Raw genomic sequence first — 24,863 nt, forward strand, 5'->3', positions numbered from 1 at the left:
CCCGTTTCACGTCAAATAAATGCGATTGAATTTCACACAGGCACTTATGTGCAGCGTGGATGGATGGGATTGCATTTCAGAGCTAAAGACACATGTCCCATAAGTAGCGTGTAATCAACTTGAATCCACGGCGGCGCCTTTTTTCAATAATGGAATTCACGGTTGCATCTCACTTAAGTGGAAATGAGAGCTAAGTCAGTGCACACACTGTGCCATATCTTTCAGTGCATTATTTCACTGTAGGTGTACACAAGAGTTACGCAATCCTTTGAACATATTTCATGCAGGTTTCTTTACAAATGCAGGGCTTTCTACTCTGTGATGTTTCCCCGTCATGCCTTTTGAACCTTTCTCGTGACAGTTTTCACAAAAATCCATATGAGTTACACTTTCAACAAAATGACATCTATAAACTCGTTGCATCTTTACTGAGAATTTATAGACCTCACTCTTTCATCGCCAAAATCAAACAACACTGTCACACTGTTTACACAAAATTGCCTTGGTGTTTTAGCTATCTAAAGATGTTGGCAGGGAGTGAAGTTAATTTTCTCCTCGGGGATGAATGAAGTTGATCTTACCTTATCTTAGTTCTAGTTGTTTCATTTTGTGAACAGTTGGAGGTTAAGAGAAGCAATGCCAAGCTTGACTGGACTCAGCAAGTTGTGGTGAATGATGCCGTGTGTGTGTGTCTATCCCACTGTGGGACCATTAAAAACAAGCACACTTTACGTATCCACGCTGATTCATAAGTGTGTCAAAGGTTACGTTCTTTGTGAGTTAAAATTTGACTCCCTGAAATAATGGTGGAAGTTAATTAGCTGATCTAATTTAGACAGAGCAGAGGGGTTGAGGAGGATGACCTTTGGGCTGAAGGTCACTAGATGTGAATCCTTGAACAATCAAGGAAAACTGGTTGGGGGTGTAGGATGAGGAAAACCTCACTCAGCATAAAATAACAATACCTGTGTGGCAATTCATGTCTGTGACATGTGTAGGTGAATGACTTTGTTTTGCTGCTAAAAGAACCAAAAACCCCTAGATGGTCTACAGGAGTGTTTCCAAAAAAAGAAAAAGAAAACTAATCACAATGGACACTGTGGAGCCTCCAAAAATAACTGGCACATGGTGTCTGGAAAGAAACATTGCGGTTTGACTTTCTAAGTTGTCCTTCATCATTGCTGTGAGCAACACAGTTAAAATTCATTTCACCTACATGTCATTGGCAACGAGCTCAGAGAAACAAATCTCTGAAACTGTGCAAATAAAACCAGAACTAGATACCACTGGGGTGAATAAGAAAATATATTTTTGTGTGAACTCTATGCTTTAGTTTCTCAATTTTTTATAATATGGGTTGATTACTGGCCAGTTATATAATTTACACGCTGTGTGTGTACTGTAGTAATTTGAATGGAGGGGAGTATTCTGTTTTTGATTCATTATATTTCTTTATCCATATGTCAAGATGATGGAGATAGATTTTCTAAACCTTCACAAATCTTAATTATTTTTGTCTTACCGTTCAGCTTTGACTTTTTCACAGCATTGCCAAGCAGTTATTTATTGTCATTCAGATGAATGTCCTACTTTACATGATGAGCTGCATAAAGCCAAAGACACATGAAGCGAGATATAGATTTCTGCATCGATATGTACAGTATTCCTTACATTGCATGTGGTGGCATCAGACTCCTTGCTTTACAGCATAGGATATAAAGATACACAAACACCTCATTATGCATGTAATATTCTGTATGCTGTGCGTTGTGGGACCTGCTTTCCTAGTTTGAACCTCAATATCTTCAACTACATGAAGGAGCAGTGAGCCAGGAACAGATGGGCAGGGCTTATTAGTAATAAGCAGTGGAGTTCAGGGACGTTGCTGTTGATTAGAAAGAGATGTGGGAGATTCGAAAAGGCCGAGCTGTTTAGGATGTGCAGAAAACGTGCAGGACCTTCAGTAAAAACAAGATCTGATGCCCAAGAGTAGATGTTTGCACTGGCTGATGATCTCATCTCTGTGCTTGACTGTAGTTAATTCTCACAGTGTCCTTATTTTATTCTTCCACCCTATACAAGAAAATTACAACTGCACCAAAGAGTCCCTCAGGGAGTTGACTGCCTCTGCTGCTATACCTCTGTCAGCTCTTCTTTAAATCCCTTTTCTCAGAGTTTTAAGTCCTTCTTCAAATGACTGATCTTGTCAGTACACATTCTTTTGACTGAGAACTGCCACCATGTGTATGCACTGTATGTGAGTGACAGGGTGAAAATGGGAGTGAGGGTGAAGTCTTTGTCACAGTTTTCAATTTCATCTTGGAAAAAGATGCCTTGGGTTTGTGTTAAAAATGTAAAGGTTATAAACCTGGCTATTTTACGTGAGGTTTTATGTATTTCTTAGCTTAGTTGAGCTTAGTTGGAAAAATCTATGATCTACCAATCATAAGGGAAAATATTTGAATCAAAATCTGAAGACAGCTGCGACCATGTTTGTTTGGGGGGGGGGAAAGGGACTTGGAGGTTTTGCTCAGTAGGTAATGCATATTCAACCATTTGGAACTCTTATAATTTGAAACCAAGTGATAAAGGGCTATACTCTTGGATAATGTGCTGTTATAAGTGATTGTTTGGATGAATTGCAAATGTGTAAGTGTTCTTTGTTTCTTTGTCTCACTGTCTGTCTGCAGCCATGGGAGTGCTCATGTCAAAGAAGCAGCAGGTGGAGAAGGTGCAGAAATGCAACGCCGTCGTCTCTGCCTTTCAGGCTGGCATCAAGGATCGCCCCGCCACAGCCAAACCGGCAGAAGGAGAAGCTGAGGAATCTGACGGGCCTGCCAAAGCTTCAGCTGCTCTGGAGGAGAAGAACACAGAAGAGGTGGGGAAAGAGGAAACGGACAGTAGCGCAGGTCCGTCCACCTCCCAGCAGGCCTCAGCTCCATCCAGGGACGAGTGTAAAGTCAACCAGGAGGCCTGGTCCAGGTTACGGGACGGGAAGGGAGTAGAGCCTGAAGATCTTGACAAGACCCATCAGCTCACCCCGCCTGCTTTCGTGCGGCCTAAAAGAGAAGCTGATGATGACCAGCCCTTAGAGGTGGAGCTGGAAAAGAAAGAGCAGGTATTACATGAGAATCATGGTATTATTTTGTCACTGGATTATAAATATATTCAAAATAATGTTAGTTTCACAACACATACTAACAATCCTGATGTTGGCGAGGTGAAGAAGAATCACCATGACAACGGCAGCGCGTTGCGTCTGCCGCCCCCAAGTTACACATGATAAAGCAGTTCAGCCAAGTGATAAAAGAACTATTAAGCTTTATCTAAACACCCTTGTTGAAGGTGAGACTATTAGGGTTTGAAGTTGTGTTGTTTTTGAGCATTGTGTGGGCAGGCTGCTCTTGCAGGCTCTGAGAGGTGACCTTATTCAGGGCCATGATGACTAACCGGGGGGAAGGATTCACAGGAGCACTGACACCATTAGATTCTCTATTTTGCAAAAGAGTAAACATTGCATAGCAACTTCCTATAAAGTCATTGCTGCACTTTAGCAAGAGGCACAGAGGTGAAAGTGTCAACCTTGTATTAATTGTAGTGAATTGTGAATTTGAACAGGAAAGATGACGCTATTGCAAGCAAATTACTAATCCATGGCCTTTCTAGACCACAATGACTCAGGCATCATTATGGGATAGTCAAGGTAATGCCAGCAAGCTAATGCTTTTGGTGAGTGGGTTTATTTGGCAGTGCACTGGTTTCAAGGGAACCATGTCAATGTCATATTGAAAGCTCTGTAAATCCATCAGCCACTGTCTGTTTATTTTCTCATGTCAAGTGTGGTGTACCTCAAGGGTAAATATTGGGCCCATTTCCCATCTTTTGTTGAGGTCATGCCTCCCTACATTGCATCACTTTCGCCATGGTCTTATTTGAGTATGAAGTCAATGCAAAAAACCTGGATGTTGATGTAACATTGAAACATGTTGTACCAAGTGTTTTATTTTCTTCTTGTGGATTTATTTTAGTCTTAGCTGAAACTCCAAGCTTTACTCTTGTACCTCCTTGAGGTCAAAATATCTCACACTTCAATAGGTAGACTGCAAGGAAGGACGTTGAGCGCAATTGTGCTTCTATGGTGATGAATCCTCTGGATTTTATTGATCTTGTGACCTTCCCTTTTGTACAATATTTTGGCTAAGAATTGATCATGTTCTCTCCACACCAGGCTTAAGAGTAGAGCAAGCCAGTCTTTCTTTTATTGACTGTGCTGCAGCATGGAAGTTCAAGATGTTAGTCTGGATTTTTTAGAGAAACGACCCTTAAATGATCTTAGAAGATGATGAATGTCGAGAGACTCATTTTGACTGGAGCTTTGATGAAGGATTCTTGACACAAACTGAGTCATCAGGTCACTGAAAGATAAGCTCTAAGTAGACGATAAGCTGTGATGGAAATAAATGCCACAGTCTCATCTGTGATCTGTCTTCAGCCCCGAAGCTGGTGCTGCAACAGTGGGATAGAGATAAAAAACACTGCAAGGATAAAAACTGACAGTGTGTTTGGGTGGATAACCAGTTAAGCATCCTGCGGTCATTTTCTTAATGTATTTGGAGTGTAGAGGAAAGCAGGACAAAGGCTTGCAAAAAGCACAGGTAAGACAAAGCCACAGATTTCAGTTTTCATGGCTTACATTACACAACACCCCTCCTACCATCAAACCACTCTGATTGACACCTACTTTTTCTTACCTCAGCCACCGAGGGATGAGATGTGTGACGTGTGCGAGGTGTGGACAGCCGACGACCTGTACCCATGCAGGATCTGTACGCGAGTGTTTCACGATGGCTGCCTGAGGGAGCTGGGCTACCTGCGTGCTGAAGCCCTGCAGGAGATGAGAGATACTGCCCACACTGTTACTGGCTGGAGCTGCTACTATTGTGTAAGTCTGCGCAGTTCACTGTCACTATCATATACAACCCTCTGTTTATTATACTGCTTCTATTCTTACAGTAATTTTAAGTTGCCTTCATTTTTTTTCATATTATTACGGTATCATCTTTAGTCTTTGGCAACTTTTCTGCAGTATGTGTCATCCTGGCACTGAAGAGAGCAAAGTTTCCTGAGTCATATTTTGTGTCATGATTTGGTACATAAACCTGAATTATGAAACAATTAACAGGTGGTTTTTCTATTTGTAAAAATCAATCATGCCTCATAGCTCACAGGGGTGCTCTGGGAGGCACTCACAATCTAATGATCTGATACATTTAAACTGAATTTATGATTATTTTTCAATTATAATAGACCAGAGGGCTGCACATTCATGAAAATAAAGCACAGTATACATGTTATCACAAGCTAGCCTTGTTTCTTGAAAGGGAAAATTAGGGAAAACACTGCATTTACATATTCAGTTACTAACCCATCACACATAAACCTGCAAAGTGACATTATATTTAATGGTAAAGTCGAGTTGGTGAGGTAGGCCTATGTGGATGATGACAAACTGAAATTGATGAGTTTTCATATATATTTCATACCTGACTGACAACACCTGGCATACACAGCTCTGTGCTGTTAACTTAAATTCACCTTCACAGTTGCATCACAGCTCACTATGGTCTATACACAAGGTCCTGAATCTGAGCTCATGACGTTTGGTGTTAAAACAACGATCATGACATTTCAACGCTCAATTGGGAGATTCCCATAATACTGTGACAACTGTTTGTCATTTACACCTGATGCTTCCACAAAATGAGAGAGCATATTTGCAACCCCAAACCAACAGCAGCTTTGCAATGAAGCAAACAATGATTCATCAAAGCAGGAAAAGCTACTTCCTTTATGTGTGAGTCACAGTCAGTTAGGCCAAACTTTGCTGTCAACAGGTGAAATCAGATGTCGCCTTTAAAGGTGTACAGAAAAGAAAATTGAATTTGAGCCCACTTTGGGTCATAAAATTAATGTGATAACTCATCTTTCAGACGATGTAGGCCAAACTTTGTGCAAAATTCTATTTTTGAGTAAATCCGGGATGAAAGTGTGTATTTTTTTTTTCGCATTGGATAATGCAGGCACACAGATTATACGTCAGCCTGTACACGATTCACCAACCACTGATATTGGATCCGTCATCCGTCATTCAAACGTCTGAGACACGCACACACACACTGAGCTCGGGCTCGCCCCAAGCTTTGAATATCCCGCCCGCTCGATAACGACCAATCAAATTCGTTTTCCTCACTCGGGTAAACTCGTGTTGCAGCTCGTGACAACTCGGCGCGACAAACAGGACAAACGGCCATTTCTGTACACCTTTAATTGCTACAACCTGTTAATTTTAATTATGTGAGTTACAATTAAAACTGCAACTATTTCATGTTGAGATTTTTCTTTTAAATATATGAGAAGTGTCAGAAAGTGGACCATCCTCGTGGTGAGAGCGGATACATGATTTGCTGCATGTCATTGTTATCTTTTATAGAAAGCTGAGGATCAAGCATCGTTTACTTGCACCAACATTAGCATAAATAGCAGCTATCACACTGCCTCCCTTTATTTATTTTTCCTGTGAAACCATTTCAAGTGCTGTTCAAGTAAAAGTGAGGCAATGTTCTGGATGGGTTTTCGGTGTGAAACAAAACGCCCAGCTTCTCATCAGGAATGCAAGGCCAAAGCCAAAAACCGATGACTCCGGTGATCGCTGCCCTGTGAGAAGGCAGAATGCAGTCTGTTTTAATTCCAGCATAAACAGCTGAAGGGTGCTTTTCTGGAGGACGCTTCACAGTGGAGTAGGGGCTTTTTCGGCAGCCTTGAGAAGCAAACTCACTTGCCAAAGTTGCGCTTAGAGGGAGATGTTTTCACACAATCTGTGAGAGGACGCTGAAAGGTCCTCTTTCTTTGGCTCGCTCCTTCACTGTGCGAGGAACGGGGGCGGAAAAAGAGACAATACAGTGAGGGAGGGAGGAAGAGAGGGACGTTTTATTTAAATTCTAGTCTCTACAGCTACAGAAACCAGCAAACGTGTTAGCACATGTCAGTCAGCTGTTCTCCCCCCCCCCCAATTCTGTCACATCTAACATTTAATTTCACACAGACACAGGCACTGCAGGGCTGCTGCCGGCAGATGGGACGACTTTCCTTGAAAGTGGATTTGCAGTTAGCCTTCAAAGCAGACGGCTGCGTGCACGGCTCAGTGGCAGCCAATCAGACCGAGGAAGGGTCTGTGAATATGGGCGACCCTTCTTTATAGCATTGGCTCATTTTTTTTATGTTCGCAGTTGGCTTCTCAGGACTACAGTAACTGTGTTGAAGCTCAGGTCATAGCGGAGTGCATTAATGCAGCAGACATGCCGGATGCGTAAATAAAACATTCATTTTGAGTTCTGTTTTTATCCACCGCCATGAAGCCAAGTCCAATATCCAGTCTCCTTTTAGCTCCGGAGGCTTTCAGCAGCTCCTGAGAAGAATATCTGACTGTAAAGCTGCAGCATGATTCAGGGAATCTAGCGTGCGCTGTCAGATAAAAGTGACTAAAGGGCTCCACAGACACGAGGGGAGCGGCAGGGTTAGGTGATAATGCTCTTATTTTATGACATAGTATACTGATTACGTCACTTGTAGCGACATACTTAGTCATCTAATTTACTGTTAGCATAGAAATATTGATTCTTGCAGCTTTGGAATCAGAAAGAAGATTTCATTTTATTTTATTTTTTCTCCTTTATGCTTTGAGCCTGATCACAAGCTATTTTAAATCTACGGAAATGCTGTCATTTCTCTGTACAGGACAGTCTCAAAGAAATGTGTGAAATTAGAACGTGTTGTTATTATTATGCCTTTTTTCCCCCCTTGGGGCTTGATGAAGGTAGAGACGCTGCAGATTAAAGATGCACAGAGATGATGTCTGTCAAAGAGCTAACAAAGGAGGCAATTTGATGACAGTGTGATCTATTTTTTGTTTGTTTCTTATGTTGATTCACATCTCACTTTAGAGAGTGATAGATAGACACATACTTTCAGAGTTCCTTTGGGAATTGTAGTTTATTAGGAGCCTAATAAGATGCAGCATGCTGAGAGCAGCAAGAAATATTATAATGAAAAATAAGAAGAGAAGATAGATGGGACTGATTATGTTGTGCACGCTGTCATTTTCCAGCCTCCCACATGGCTTAGGAAAATGATATTTATTTTATTGGAGGTGGCATAGGCTACATAACTGATCTCAGTGCATCACCTGAAGTGCTCAGAAGAAAAACGTGACAATTGTGAAGGCAGATGAAGATAATCATTAGTATTATTATTATTATTTTTTTTTGTTGGTGATACGTGATGTGCTGATAAAATCTAAACTAATAGTTGTCCATGCTTCCACAGGACTACATTGGATGTTATGTAAAATTGTATTAGACTATTGCTTGTGGAAATTGCTGGTTACTTCTTGCTACTGATGAGTTTTAGTGCCACAGTTCAGCATATTTTATTTCACACTATCTCGCTGTCGTTTCCTGAAATGTGTCTGCGCAGGGTTTTTGAATGGCTTTGTTGATTGTGCAAAAATTGCAAATCTGCGAAAGCCGCTTCAGGACATGTACAAATTATGTGGGAAAAACATCCAGGGTTTAGTTCCTTCTAACAAGGCCACAGTGTCCCAGGCTTTCAGGACCACCCACTTGCACCCAGATATTAGAAGAAAGATTTTGGTACTATTCAAGGCAGTGCAAATAGGTAAATCATTAAATACTCTGTTGGTATACAGACTCCTGGTCTGTAAATGCGGCGGACACCAACGTAGCAACGTGTTGGCAGTTGCTGTGATCTCGATGACAGGTCGAAGAAATACAGGATGACACCATGCAGCTAGCTGGCACACATGTTCAGCTTCCAGTGGCTGATATAATGAGGCCAGGTGGCCTAGTTCATTTGGATTCATCACTCGTCCATAGGAAGGACTGAGGATACAGAGGTGGGGGAGTAGTAGTCTGAAGTTTATTTATCTTGTATACAAGGAGAAATTTCAATGGATGTTGGTATTCTTATATCTGCTCAGTGCAACACCATTACTCCATTGCAGAATGTATAATGTGTGGAGCTAAGATTCATGTGTGCTTGTTGAAGGGTTGTGTTCAAAAACCAAATTTAACAGAAGTCTTTAGTAGTCAGATTAAAGGTAAACACAGGGGAAACGTCTCAGTGTTGTAAAGCATAATAGTGTTTTTAATGAGTGTTTCTTGACACTGACATATTTCTCTTTTTGATTCTTGAGTGTTTTCTGAGCTTGAGGCTGCTTTTTTGATATATTTATTTACTGAATATGTTGTGTGTGTATTCTCATGTAGATTTAATAATGTGGCTTATATAAACCCTAAAGTGTTGCAGCAGTGAGAACTATGTAAACAAACAGGAATAGGCGTACTTCAGGAATCACTAAACGGGCCGTTTAGGTAGTTACTATCAGATAGGGATAAATGTTTTTTGCTTTTTTTTGTCTGTGCACTTTCTGGTGTCAAAACCAGAGTTGGAAGATATTTTCATGTTACACATTTCTTTCCATGAGATTTAGCTTTAACTCTGATTAACTGCGAGTTGTTATAGCCAACAAGGTTGGGTAAGTACCCAGTAGTATTGCTTGGTAGATTTTTGCAATTAAAAATCTTCTTTTTTCTCCCAGTGCATGAAAATTTATGAAATATCAAGACTCATGGCACCCAGTTTTTTTTTACTAATGACTGTAATGAAGAGGCAAAACAGCACATAATGAGAATCACCTGGGAAACTGAATATTTGGTGAAATGGAGTGCTTGTGGTTAATTGCAGGAGTCCCATCTGGGCCTAACTTCATATAATTAGAGCGCACTCACAAATTAAAACATCCAGTAATGTACAATTTTCAATAGAAGAAACTATTTTTTTTGTCTACAAACTAATAATAATTATCTTCCGTCATCTCATCTTTTTGTGTAGGACAATCTGAATCTACTGCTAACAGAAGAAGAAATGTACAGCCTCTTGGAGACATTTAAGCAGTGCAAGATCATCCCAGGTGAGTAATGCTAAGATCAAACTTTGCTCATATCTGCACTTGTTTGTGTTGAATGGGTATCTACTGTGGAAGGCGTGTGATCAAGTCATGTGTCACTGTAACTCATTAATATGCTGAAATCAAAACCAAAACATTCTACAGCCTTTATAGGCATATTGTCTTCCAGACATATTTCCCCACTCTGCTTGGCTTTCCTAAGCTCACAGGAAGAAGCACAGTTGATGGTGATGTATCAACTTGCAGTGAATATGTTTTCCCTAAATCATGTGGTCACACTGCGTGGGCAATGGACTGCAGTTGCAATTGACAAAGAATTAAAATGTTATCTGTCTGATGTGGTTTTGGATTCTGAATACACTCAGTGTCGGCATAAACATGTTTTTCTTCATCCTGGAAAGAAAGAAACAGTTCACAATGGTTCTGCTGGGACACATTTTGTTTTTGCATTTTCAAAAATTATTTTGAATTCACTGGAGCAAAAAGATAATCATCTCTAATCCCACATATCTCTGGTTTTATGCTCTGCTGTAGGCTACAATTGCAGCCGTCGGAGGCCTGTACACCGCAAGTTTGATGAGTTCTATCCTCACTGATCCCTTGTTAGCTTCTTTTGAAACTCAAAAAGATAGTGAATCACAAAGATTGTCGATGTCCAACACTACATCGAGTCATAGGCTGCCAGTTTTGCCTGGTTTTCTTGTCCAATATTTCTACAGACACATCGCAAGAACATAAAATACAAATTAATTATCATAATGAAATACAGTATAAAATGATTGCATGAGCAATGAGTATGAAGAAAGTGTTTGTCAAACAGAAGGTTTTGTGAATGAGGCATTTAGTGTAGCACAGCAGGCTCTCCACTGTGTTTTCTCCAACTCATAACATTACTGTAAAGGCCTCAGGCAAAACGTTGCTGTTTGCCACCACTAACCTACAATGCATCTTTTTCATATCATATATTTTTTTATGAATACTTGCCCTCCTCTGCACCTGCCTCCCTGGTCTATGTAGCCACTGTTCAGTGCTGCATTTATCAGAGGAAACAAAATAATATCATTGCTGAGCACTGGGCAGAATCCATTTTACAGAAATGCCTGTTGCATACACAAAAATGTTCCCTTGGATTCATTATTGGATTGCTTAGTCAAACTTATTACATTATTTGCCCCTCAACCAGGTCGACTTCCAATTGTGTGGTATTACTCCACAGCTTGGAAGCAGGGCAATCAGTGGGAGGTGGTCTTGCCATTGTACAGAATGAGTCACCATAAGTTAATTATATCTGGAAGACTGGTCTGTGACTAATTAGGTTTGATGCAATGAATTGTTCCTTGTTGCTCTAGAGTCATGCCTGGTGTCGGATGAGCTGCTGCAGTACCGTCACTTTGCATCCAAGCAGCAGTTTGATAAGGACCTGACTGACGAACAAGAGGAGGAGGTTCTGGCCCAGTTTGCAGCACTGGATCCTGAGAAGAAGGGTCACATTGAGTGGTCAGACTTCCTGTACCACGAGTCTCTGGGAATGTTGAGGAAGTTTCGCACTGAGGTAAAGTATACAACCCTGAGAAAACATATTGAATATATTCAACAAATTGTCAGGAGGAGGTATCAGTTTCTGATTTGTTACACATCCCAATGTTATTTTGAAAATCATAACATTTGTTATTCATTTATGCCATGCAGCCACGAACTGTGTCATGTTTTGATGTAGCAACAGGAAAGTAAAGCTGGGATTGTGTGGGTGGTTTTGGATACTAAAAAAGTTATTTTCTGTATTTGGATTGACTGGTTGGATTGCTGGAACACAAATGTATACATCTACAATTACTGAAAAGGAGATTATTTTGAAGCCTTAACTTGCTCAATGATGTCTTCACCATCAACAGTCTCTGCCAGTAATAGAGAGAGAGAGGTGTTCTTGGCTCTTCAAGTGCCTGGCAAAAGCATACCTTCCCCTCTTCAGCCAAATACTCTTTAATCAGCCTTGTAGAGGATGGAGGAGCACAAGTCAAATAGATTATGTTGAGTGAGGTTAATTTGATGGAATTGCTCAGGGGGGCAAAAGGTAGCAAGAGTTTTGGCCTGCACCCGCCTGACTGGATTGCTCAGTTTTATTGTCACTTGATCACCACACCAGCAGTTCTTGCAAATTTTGTGCTTTGTTTTTGGCTCGGGAGATTACGTTTACAGTTTGTGGACCGTGTACAGCTCTGGGGTAGCACAGGGTAAATCACTGCATGCAGATTATATCAGACAGTGCTAATGTGATTGAGTATGATTAACGCCAAAGAAATGAGCCCTAAAAATACCCTTGCCAGGCCCTTAAATTGCAACAATGGAAAGCATAAAAAGGCAAATGGAGTTATTATGAGAGATTTAAATGAGTAGGTGCACCTAATCTCACTGACTTGTTGGTTTTTGGTTTTCCCTAGAACTCGATGGAGCGTCTGTTGACTGCCAAGGAGAGAGACAAAGCACGGTCAGTGTTCTTGGGTCTAGATATGGATAAAGATGGCATGATCACAAGAGCAGAATACCGTCAGGCCCAGCAGTCCTGGTTTCACAATCCTAACAAAGACTCGCAGTCCTGCAATGTGAGGTGAGCATGACAAATAAAAGGACAGTCAGAACATCCAGTCAATTTTATGTCCAGTGGTACATGGGAAATGTACTTGAAATGCTTTGAGGGGGAAAAAAACTTTTACATGTGAAGGCTGGTAAGTCTAAGTCCAAGTCATGCAGGAGTTTGGGAAGCGGGGATCTTATCTGTGCTCTCACAGCCGCATGAAGACAGAATAAAGGCTTGGCTGCATAGGGAGTAGAGAGAATAACATTCTTAACTGGAAGTGATATGAGATGTTTACTTCTTAGCCACATAAACCAGTGACAGTGTTAATTTTTGTTACTTTGCAGATGACACAACGCTTTTTTGTCCAACATGCAAAAAAATGAGATTTGTCAGATCAGTGTTGGACAACAGAAAACTTTCAAAGGCTCCCAACTTTGTGGCACCTTTGAGACACATTATTATGTTTAATTGGCTAACTTTTCATAATGTGTCTGTGACAGTTGACGGTCCTGTCACTATGCCTCCAATTGATCATGCGCCCTGGCTACTTGGCCACAGGGATATCCCTTTGGTTGAATGGTCAGCGCGCATGACTCTTACCTGGGAGACTGGGGTTCAAACCCCACTTGGGCCTCCTTCATACTGCCAAATGTCTCTGGAGTATAATTTCCTAAAACAGTTTGATATCATATGAGCATGCTAACTAGCTAGCCCACATATCATTTTCCGATAGAAAGTCACTCTACCCTTCAATCTGACCTGAATGCGTAGTGCTGCTCATTGGCTGTATTATTACCTCCTGTCTTGTAAGACAGCAATGGCCGAAGCTTTCCTCCTAGCAAGACACACGGCGCAGTCCGTGCAGTGGTATTACAGTAGGCTGACCGGCACGCAGTGTCACCAAAACCTCACAGGCAGGTTTCCACAATGTCACGCACATTTAAATGCAATAAATCATCACGACAACCACTATTTAATGCAACTAATGGAATCAGCACGTTAATTTATATCTATATTGATTCTCCCATCATACCGATGTCAGATCAAAGGCAGTTGGAAGATGTAATGGGAACTCAACCTGACTGAATTAACAACAGAATAACAAATGATGCTAAATGCAAGTTCACATCTCTCTCAGCCAACCACAAACAGTCTTGGCATCAGATAGTGAGTATATATTCAGCATCTCTCATCTAAGAAAATACAAAAGAAAAGGGAAAAAGATAGAGAGGCGCTCACGGACAACAGGGCCAGGCCACGGAGCTTGGCGATAGCCTACGTCCTTCACACACAGCTGCTTCTGATTTCATCCCTGTTACGCATGGTATTTGTTTATGTTGTGATCTGTGCACACTACTCATCTTTGTTACACAGGGTTTTAATATAGGTTACTAAATGTGAGCCTCTTTATTAGTGGGAAAAAAGGTGTGTTTTTTTTGTTTGTTTTTTTCTTGCCTTGCCTGTGCCTGGTCTATGAAACTAGAGCCCACTATGTTTGTCAGAGAAAACTTACAAATAGCATATTTAACTGGTTTACTCTGTCTTTTTTCATAGCCTACTTTATATTTGATAATTTCTACACTGGTACAAGATGAGATCAAGGCCTCAGACAACTCTACAGTAGCTTATGATTAAAAACTAAATATGGTTTCACTACTTAACTTTGCATGACACTAACCCAGGCAAGGCTCCCACATTATGGACACAGTTTCTTAGAGTTGGATTTCTTCAATTACACTTTCCAATTTTGATTTAATTTCTGTCTTTTAAAAGAAATCATTAAATATTTTAGTATTCTATGCATTCATTTCACAATTTTTGGCATTCTCACAAAAGTGTTAAGTGTGATTTTATGTCTGTCATTGATATACAGCGTTTTGACCTTATGAAACTTCACCACCACTAAATACCTGCAATAAAGTTGTCCCATTTTACAAAAAAAAAACAATAATAGTGTAGCAGTGATTACATCCCTGAAAGGGAAAATTAAAGTCTAAAGTATGATAACCTAATTAGCATATGTCATGCCTTTCTTCCAATATGGTAAAATGAAGATTGTTCATAAATCCAATAAGTAAAATGAAATACTCTGGAAACTGCCTACACAAGGCTTTCAGCATAGATTATACAGTGTACGTCTACAGTGACAAACTTCCAAAGTAAAACAGGAGTTTAACATCTCCCCTTTCTCTCCTCTCTCCCTCCTTTAATTTTCATACCATTGTGAGCATTTATTATTTAAAATATCCTCTGGCTACTGTGCCGAATCAAAAACCACAGCTACGACCCTTCAGGGATCTGCTTTTACTTAAGGTCCACAAATGTTGTGCAGCACAAACAAACCCACTACAGCTTGGAGATCTGGTTCCCATTCCCACAGTGACTTTCTGTTTACTTCTTTATCTTACACTGACACTGAAAGTGTCTGACTAGCCAATGTGCCCTAGACTATTGGGAGTGGAGCATAGCAATGTTGCTTCTCTGTCAAGCTGCAGGAGAACTTCCAACTGAAACTGAAGACTGGAGAATCAGAGCCATTCTGATTGGGACTTTGGCCTGATGCAAACTATAACAAATTTAAACCAGTACAATCCTGCCAAAGAAAAAGCAAAGAGAGGTGATAAGCAACAAAGATGATCTTAAATAAATTTTTTTTGATTTTACAAAATCAAATACATTAAAATCATATTCATGAGAATCTTAGTAAAACAAGCTGTATTTCAATTTAATCTAGGTTGCTGCTCCATTCCTATTGAGGGTAACATAAGTTTGATTAAATAATGTATTCTGTGCTGTCACGCATGTCAGTAGGCTTTTAACTTCCTGTCAGCTTGAAGTTTAGTATTCCTGCTATTAATAAATTGACACATTTAGATGAATGATTTTTTTTTCTCTGAACAACTCACAGGTACTGTTATCTTTTCCTTTTCTTTGTATGACTCAATACAAAGATGATTTACTTTGTTCAGTAAAGATCAAGTGAGGTTCTGCTGCTGAAATGGGTAGATAGAGTGTGTACAAGGAAGGGCAGTTCAATACAACAATCCCACACATGTCTGCGATATCGAGATCATCTGGCTCTGCGCCAGATTTCAGAGAGTCATAGATCTTTATCACCATTGTAATGTGTTATTCTTTCACGTAAAGATTATTTGATTCTTTTGAGAAAATGTCCTGGAACAATTTAAGCTCTGCCCCTTTAACTGCATTGATGCCTGGTCCATGTCACATCCCTCAATATTTAAGTATATTTTGGGGCTTTTTTGCCTTTATTTGATAGTACAGTTGAGAGAGACAGGAAAAGGGGAGGCAGAGAGATGGGGAATGACATGCAGTAAAGGGCCGCCCAATGCCGGATTCGAACCGGAGCCGAGTGCAACTGAGCCACACAGGGCCATGAATCAGCCTTTTTCAAAATCATACTGCAAAACAAAACCCAGTAAAAACAAACAAATACACGTGCTCATTACATACAACAAAATTGTCACTTGTAGATTGGGTTTCAGGAGTAATAAATCAATAATAAAAATTCATAGTAAATTATCCAAACCTGCCCCCCCCAAATTGGATGGGTTCTTCTAAAGGCAGTACTTCATCCCTCCATCAACTTCAGATCAAAATGGTTCAGTGATTTCTGCATAATCAAACATAAACAAACAAACCAACACATCAAAATGACATGAGTGGAAAAATCAGTACCTCTGTACAGTAGGAAAGGTAAAAAGGCACTAGTATTTATAGATGTGCCTACTCATAATGATGATTCCTATTATATTTTTGGACTAATATTACTAATAATTAATACAGAGCAGCATTTTAGTGTTGTTGACGTGAAGCAAATGTTTAGTACAATCTGAATCCTAAAGAGTACAAGCTGTTCCTCTGAAATGTGGTGGAAAAATAGTCCTATGTAAGGCTTGTACTGGAACAAATGCACTTCTCAGCACGAGTGTGTGTGTGTATTCTGTATGTCTGTGCATGTGCGTGTTACTGCTTATAATCTCTTGTGCTGTCAAATCAATCTCCTATATGCTGTGCCATTCCATCCCTCTCACCTACTCAACATGCAGCATTCCCCACAGACTCATGGGACTCTGCTCTCCTATGAATTGTGGGTGAGTGTGACTCAGCACTGCATGGCTTGTCTTCTTTTCCTCACTTCAGCACCCTCAAGTACTGTGAAATCCTCAAGTATTCTTGGACATCCCCTCAGTTTAGATGTCATTAGTAATTCAACGCTTCCTCTAAAAAAAAAAAGAAAGAAAGAGCAGCCTCTTAGCAACAAAGTGGAACTCTTTCTGAACATATAGCAATCAAAGACAAATGCATCCTTGAATGACGTTTAATGAGCAGAATATGAGTCCTTCATATCATTAGATCTTGTTTTACTGAAGCATGGATGCTGACCTCTAATTATAGGGATCAAAAGAAAGCTTATTGTTCTCTTTTGTTTTACAGCCTCATTTATCAAAGCAGACCAAGGGGGTTATGAGTGCTCATCAGGCCGACACAACACTAAAATGTCACCTCACTCATTCTCATCATAAAGCAAATAATTTCAAATGAGTCAGAAACGTCTGCTCACTTTGATTACTGGATTAGAGACATTCACATTCGCTACAGTGTGAAAGTGAAAAGGAGTTTTTGAAGGAGCCATCAGTGTGATGGCTAATCAGTGGAGCTTCTGTTCAATCTGAAATATCAGAAGCCCATGACTCATACAGTAGGTGTGGAAGACAGCCATTTAGGTGTGAAATGTAAAATTCTTCATAAAACGTAACCTATTTGGTTTAAAAAGAAAATCCAGCCCAAAACATAGTTTACGTTAGGTGTTTGGATAAAAATGTCCACCTTCCAAGTCATTTTGAACTGAGAATACTCCATCTGCTGAGGTGTCAAATTTGAATTTACACTGTGATAACCCTCTTATTTGGGACAGTATGAGGTGAAAGGCAGAGCAAGCCACCAAGCAGTGCTTTTCTGTGTTTTATGACATAGAGAGATGATTATCATTTTCCTTTTAGGCTTCTAGTCTAAAAGACTTCTTGGACAATTGGGTATTCAATTCAATATTCAACATTTGTTCAGTTACTTTTCAATGTCATGATTACATTTTAAACATAAAATGGGTTCTACAGGGTGTCCTGATGTCTGCTTGGAAAATTATATGCTCGCAGCAAAAATTGAACGTTACCTGGATTGTTATGTTTTTTTAAAATATAGGGCTGGAAATATCCTTGTCCAGGCAAAATCAACTAAAGTGCTCTATTCATCAAATAAATGGTGTGATTAAATAATTGCATTTTTATTATAAAATAACTTTTTTTCAGCCCAAGAATCTTGTCTTTCACTGACATATGTTTCAGTTAACTTAAACTTTTCTTACACTTTGTGACTTTGTCTGTTGTTTCTATCCTCTGTCCTTTGACACAGTATAAGTCAAGTTGGCCCCATATGTGAGAGCAGTCCAGGCAGCTCTGACAGCGAAAGGACCGGTGAAAACAGGTTTGTCCTTTTGCTGTATACAGTATGGTGTAAGTGTGTGTAAGGCAGGGTGGGCAGAATTATATTGTATTATCCCTGCAGTAAATATCAGCTCGGTGAAGCTGTATTCTCTCAGGATCTTACAAGCATTACAGGCCTGTGGACTCCCTTAAGTGGGGAAATTTGCATAACCTTGCTCCCCATGCCACCACGGAGACTTTCCCACTAGGCCGGCCCACACATGGCTGTTGTGACCCCACAGTGGTCCCCTCTGTGCAAAGACGAGTTTTGTATTTCCCGGCAAGCAGCTGAGGGATTCATTTTAGGAGAAACAATATAACCCGGGAGTGCTGCATGGACGGCGATGACCTTCTTTGCCTCAGGCTTTGTTGTCCTTCCAAATGAAGACGAATACCCCTCGGTATATCCTGACTTTTAAGAGTTTTCTTCATGGCAAGATTTTTAAATAATAGCATCTAATGTACCATAACCACAGGCAGCAACAGCGAGCCACAATTACAAAGAAAGCAACACGCTAATTAGCAGACCATGCTCATACAGAGATCTGACTAACAGCTTTTATGACGGAAATTTAAGAGCCCTGTATAGGCAAATAAGTGAATTATGATACTACCAAATATTTTTTTACTGCATGATTACAGTCTTGTATTGTTGCTTTCGGCTGCATGGGGTCATGCCTGCACATGAACACATTTAATGTGGGTATCATATCATGAACTAGACTCATAAATCCAAAGGATCAGACCAAAGTTTTTGTGTTATAAAGACATGGCTCATATTTAGTCTAATCAACCTTATCTATTGAGTACAATTAAGTAGTTGTTGCAAATGCAAATATTACTCATCCAAGAGTAAAACATTTTTAACTGTGCAGTGATACATAATAGTTTGGTACAGTGCATATTTATGGCAGTAAGATGTGGGTTAACTCAACATCTGTAGCACTCATTCTCTTTGAATGATGTTAATGAATGAAGGTCAAGGCAGGCAAATAACATCCGGCTTTGGCTACACAAACAATTATCATTATTATGAGTATGGTTATGCTTAATTTGTTTTGGTCTCTTGATATAGAATTTTCATAAATTGAAAATAAATGATTGCATACTGATATTTATGGTTAATAAATGACAAATAAAAACTATTTTTAACAGGCCAGTGACCTGGGCAGACTTTCTAAAGGAGAGTGCCATCTATATTGTGGCTGCACGTCCCAATAGCTCTGCCATGCACATCCATCTGCCTCTATAGTCCAGGATCGTCCGCTGCATCCGAGCAGAGAGAGAGACGGGGAGATAGAGGGCGTACCCTATAGTCTACAGATGAGCTGAGGAAGATAGACGTGATGACACGATGACACGAGGAAGACAACTGAGGGGAACTGGATAAAGCACTTGAAAGACCGCAGATCAAGCCATCGACGGAATCTCTCCTCTGCGTCACCTCAATCCACTACACCGACAACACACATGCAGAATGACACAGCGACAAAGTGACAGCGGCTGTCACGAGTCCCGGCTCCAATACTTGACGGCTTCCAACAAATGCAGGAGAGAGGACGAGGAAGACAACCACCAACTCCTGACTAGTCCGTTCCTGAATCCTTGTGTGAAGAGAACATTCACACGATCAGACAGGCTCCTAGTGTGCTCACACTCCATTGTAAATGACAGATACTACACTCTATGGCAATGCAGCCACAAAACACACCTCTTCATGCAGGTTCATTCATTTGACAGGCTGTTACTCTTTCAAGTATTCATTCCTCTGGGTCTCATCATGTCCTAATAATAACTCCATGCTACTGTAATGGGATTGGGTTATTCACCATCAAAATTGCGCTGCAGAGAGGCCCATGCAAATTCATTACTGGTACCGCTTGACAAATGGATACACTTCTGGGACTAGTTTAACCCGTGCAGTTGCCATTTTTATATCATATACCAGACAGAAATCATAGCTATCTGCATATACATATTATATCAAAACTATATAAATATAAATTATTATTATTATGCATTAAAATCCGTATTTATTCCTGTATCCTCTGATGTATGTTTTTTCCCATTCACATCCATGGACATATACTGTATGTTCTCCTACTATGTGTGAAAAAGAATGTGAAGTGAAAATGAAAGCTAAACCAGTAAGTGACTTGTATATACTGCCATATAATACATTTTGTTCCTGTTGTGTTCTCAGAGCTGCACTATGACAAGGTGGAGACATCTGCCTTCCTGTTTCAGTGTCATTATTAACACTGTGGGAATGAGATGTACTGTAGTAGGACCACTGTGTGACATAATCATGTAATGAAATACTGGGAGACAGTGGGGGATCCGCTGCAAACATTTGTTCTTTGTTAATATGCAGAAGCACTGATTAAAACTTGTGATGGAAGATGTGGTGGTAATTCTATAATGTTACAGGCTATACAACAGTTTTTGCACCTGAAACTGCCCCTAGAATCACTGGAAACATGCTGTAACAAATAGAACTCCATGTAGTGTTTATGCCATGAATGACGGTTCTCTGCCAGGTCCTTTTAGTGAATAAAGTATGGTTATGATGTGAATGTTGATAGTCTGAGGGATTTGTCACAGTGCTGAAATAAACGCATGGCATCTACTCTCCTTCTTGAGAATTTTTTGAGAGTTTTTGTCTTTTAGGTACAAATGGCCTACCAAATATGTATCTTTACAAATTCCAAATGTGTTAAACTGGATACCAATCAAATTGATTTTTTTTTCTTTTTATTTATTCCAGCCAAGGCAATTTCACAATTTGACAATAGCAAATCACAACATTTTCTTATTCTTTGGTCAATTCAATGACACATTTGTATCAAATCATTCATTTGCACAAGATAAAATCAATAACATCATTTAATTTTAACAATTTCAAAATCAAAAGCACAATATTAAGCATAAAAGTTGGTCTTTGTGGAAAGGATTTAACTGTGCATGTAGGCTACATAATACAAACACTAGTGTGTGTGGCTAAATAGCTTAGTCATGACTCCTCATTTCAACTTCCTTTTTTAACGTGAAAGGAAAGCAGTGTTTGAAAATACAAACATTCAAAGCATTCAACGATTTTGGTTTGTTGGAACAAATAACATTTCATTACATTTTTATAGGCTAATTAGCAAATGGACATGCAAACTTTTTTTTTTTTCCAGTGGTGCAACTTGAACCTTTTTGCTTAGCTATAGCCATCATGTCCTATGTGAGATTCTTTCTGTTGTGAAACAAAAACATCAGGCTTTCTGTTGGCAGTTGGAAAGCGTACAATCAGGATTCATATGCAAAATAACTTTGATGTAAATGCTGCTATTTATTAAAACATAAAAACACGCACAAGGTAATTTTGGTGTGAAAAGAGACAAGGTTCTACAGTAATTTGCTGTGAGCTGTAGTTTATTCCAGTTAGCTATAACCAATAATAAATCTGCCATACTTGTCATCATAATCTCCACATGTGCCACGGAAAAATGTAAATGTGGTGTAGCAAGAGTAGAACTATCCAATAAAAAATCATCAATTTATCAGCTTCCTCAGCTTGATAGCCCCCTGCACATTATATTCCAGATGGGAGGAGCAGGGAACATGGCATGATGTGAGTGGTTTCATGCACAGATTACACATTCCACAGGGTGTGAAGGGCTTTACCTGAAAATCTCACCCTTACCATCTCAAACATACCAATGTCAAGAGGATCTTAGCACAGAGAGAGTAATGAGAGCCGATGGTGGAGCAGATCAGAGCTGAGTGTAGCTCTAGAGTAGGAGAAAACCCTGTTTCTCAAAGTGTTGTAGCCACTGGACCTTTCACCTGGCAGCTACTGACATGAAAAAGACTGTCTCTCATTATCACAGATTATCAGAAGATTGCCGTCTCACTAAGGGGATTGCCGGAGAGACGGGTGGACAGAAACTGTGTTATAAACCATAGTTTGCCTCGAAGGACTGTCACAGTAAAAGAGCAATACTGGTGAAAATAGAGAAGGAAAACAGACCCGCTGTAGTCAGAGTGTATCTATGAACCCTCTGCTGCCCTGAAGCTTCCTTTCTTTTTTTTAACTGTCAGAAAACGAAGGAGGAGTGCAGCAGTAGCATCTCCCCAAATGTTAAACTGAAGGTCACACAGTAAGAATGAACAAGAGACACATATTGTAAAAAAAAATGAATTAAAAAAAGCAAGCAAAGAGAGAGAGACTAAACAGGAAACAGAGATAAAAGGACACAAAGAATGAGACAGCGTGTGTGGGAGAGAAATCGTTTAGATGAGGATATTATGTAACTGTTTCATAACAGATTCGATGATGATGGTCGTGAACAGGCTAATTGCCACATTAAATGCTGACTCAAATGTGAATTTTGAGCTCTGAATTAGTCTGAGGTTATCCCACCCAAATAGCCTCACAAATTATCAGGCTAATGAGAAAGATTGGTCCAAGCCCTTATATGCCATCTGAAATGTTCAGCTTATGAGCAAGTTCTTTTCCAGTCAAAGGGCTGGTGCACTTTACAGGACTGAAACTGAGTACTTGCCAGTGTGGGTATAAACAACTTATCTGTCTTTTGGGTATGAGCAGCACAATAGCAGCAAAGGGCAGACAAATATACCAGCAGTTCCTTTTTCCGTTGCTACCCCAATTTGCTACCTTTGCTTTCATAAAAAAAGAACAACAATTTACAATCTGATTGATAGGCTACCATATACAAACATGAAGAACATATTACCATCTTAAGGGGTGTATCATATGCCACTCTTACATAGCCTACAAATGAACAAGTCTGCTAGTGTGGTGAGATATTTTTACCACTTCAAATAAACCTCAGGAACAAAGTATATTTTTTTCTGTAGGGAACTCTTCAAAAACACTCAAAGCAACACAATGTAAGATTTACTCTGGTTGAGGAGGGCAGCTGTCTGCTATCTGCCATGTTGGGAAATAAAAGTTCACTTTCTACATGAACTAGTTCAAAGTTCAGTTCACAAATTTTGAAATGAGCAGTTCATAGTTCATAATTCAAAATTTTGAACTAAGTTCAGTGATCCAAAAATGACCTAAATGATGTCACAGTGAAAACGTTGATTCAACAAAGCCATTAAACTTTTAGTAGACCATAATGAATTGTGACAAGATGTAAGGTTGATTACCAAATCAAACTTTCCATTAAGGTGTGTAAAATGTCGCATAAAGAGACAGGTTTGGAATTTTTTTTAGAAGGATAGTGCTGTCAGTGCTCAATACTTTTCATAGTCAGAAAAAATAGCAGTCATCAGCCATCATAAATATGTACTGCCTATAGAAACCTACTGCATAGACCTCAAACAAATGCACAGTGTTTTACTAATTGAAATGTTGCTTCATGAAACTGTTTTATTTATAGACCACTTTAAAAAAAAACATGTTAAATGTATATAGTAGCCTACATTCAATGTTTGACAAAGGAATAATCACACAAGTGCATTCACAGATGTGAGCTTGTAAGAGTGTCACGGCAACAAGTGGGAGTGTGAATTTTGTGAGTCATTGCCTCCCCACGAGTAGCTCAGTGTAAAGGTTATCTGGCTTGTCCTACGGAGAGTGTATCGGGGCCAGAGCTGCTGGCTGAGGTGTTATAGAGTGGCTAGCTGCTGCTGTGAGATGGCTTCACTCAGTGGGGGATGAGTAATGGTGAATAAGAGTGGCAGTGTGGTCATGGCTCGGGGGAAGCAGCGCCAGGACGGAGCCACAGTAAAATGTCAGCACATCAGTAACATCACGGAGTTCATCAGCAGGTTTGTGAGCCAACAGTGTCTGTCTGTGAAAGCTCTCCCTGTCTGAGCTTCAGCTTTTTTTCTTTTTTTGGCTATAAAGGGAAAATCAATTCAAGCTGACATTCAGGTTTTAAATCTTAGAAAGACATAACATCTCTCAAAGGATGTTAAGTCAGTGTCTGCAGTTTAGATTTATACACATTTAAATAAATGATGACAAATCTCTCTTTGTGCCTCAATTATATATAATGGATATGGAGTGGTGTATAGGCATACTGTCAGACAATTAACAACAAATAAGCAGAGACTCTAATCACACTGAATAAATTGCAATAAGTGGAACTTAAATGATCCAGTTTGCACGTTCACCTGCTTCCATTTCTGTCTTGTTCTGCCATTGCCAACTGATATACAACACATCAAGACTAACAACATGCCATACCATCCAACTCTATCCCTCCAGTCCATTTTTAGATCCACCTCCGCATGCAAGTAAAAAAAAAAAAGAAAAAAGAAAAACATCACATCCCACCTCCAGCAGCCAGGCCAACTTCTTCCTGGAGCCCACTCAGTCTCCTCAGCTGACGTGAGCCAATTACAGCAGTCTGGTTCCAGGACAGTTGTCTAACATACATGGGCTCTTGTTTCCTTTTTTTTTCCTTCTAAAAGCTCATTTAATAAAATATTGAAGTGCTTTCATGAATGTGATGTGTGGCACGGATATTTCTTGTACTTTACCCGCACAAAAACATGCACATAAATGCCTGAGTCTTATGGTTTTCATATTTCTAAACTCTATAGCCTATTCTGCCAAATAAGAATAAGAAGAAAGAACAAACCAATGATATTGGGTGGTAATAACAAGGTAAAAAGGTTGTGTAGGGAAAGATTAATGTCTGTAATTGAACACCCGCTGTGAACTGACATCTGTGTACTGCAATCAACTGTGACCATGCCTATAATTTGGGCC

At 39.8% G+C, this 24,863-nt stretch overlaps 1 protein-coding gene across 1 annotated transcript; it reads left to right on the forward strand.

Annotated features, from left to right (window-relative positions):
• Positions 1-2,692: 2,692 nt before the first annotated feature.
• On the forward strand, positions 2,693-19,376 carry phf24 (PHD finger protein 24; the record flags this gene model as incomplete). The annotated part of the gene is made up of 8 exons (XM_083983149.1): positions 2,693-3,118; positions 4,757-4,942; positions 9,970-10,048; positions 11,395-11,597; positions 12,484-12,650; positions 16,703-16,735; positions 18,054-18,125; positions 19,280-19,376. The coding sequence occupies 8 exons, from the start codon at positions 2,693-2,695 to the stop codon at positions 19,374-19,376; spliced, it is 1,263 nt and encodes a 420-aa protein (XP_083839275.1).
• Between the last annotated feature and the right edge of the window lie 5,487 nt (positions 19,377-24,863).

This window comes from Trachurus trachurus (genome assembly GCF_905171665.1).
Source record: "Trachurus trachurus genome assembly, chromosome: 12".
NCBI lineage: Eukaryota > Metazoa > Chordata > Actinopteri > Carangiformes > Carangidae > Trachurus > Trachurus trachurus.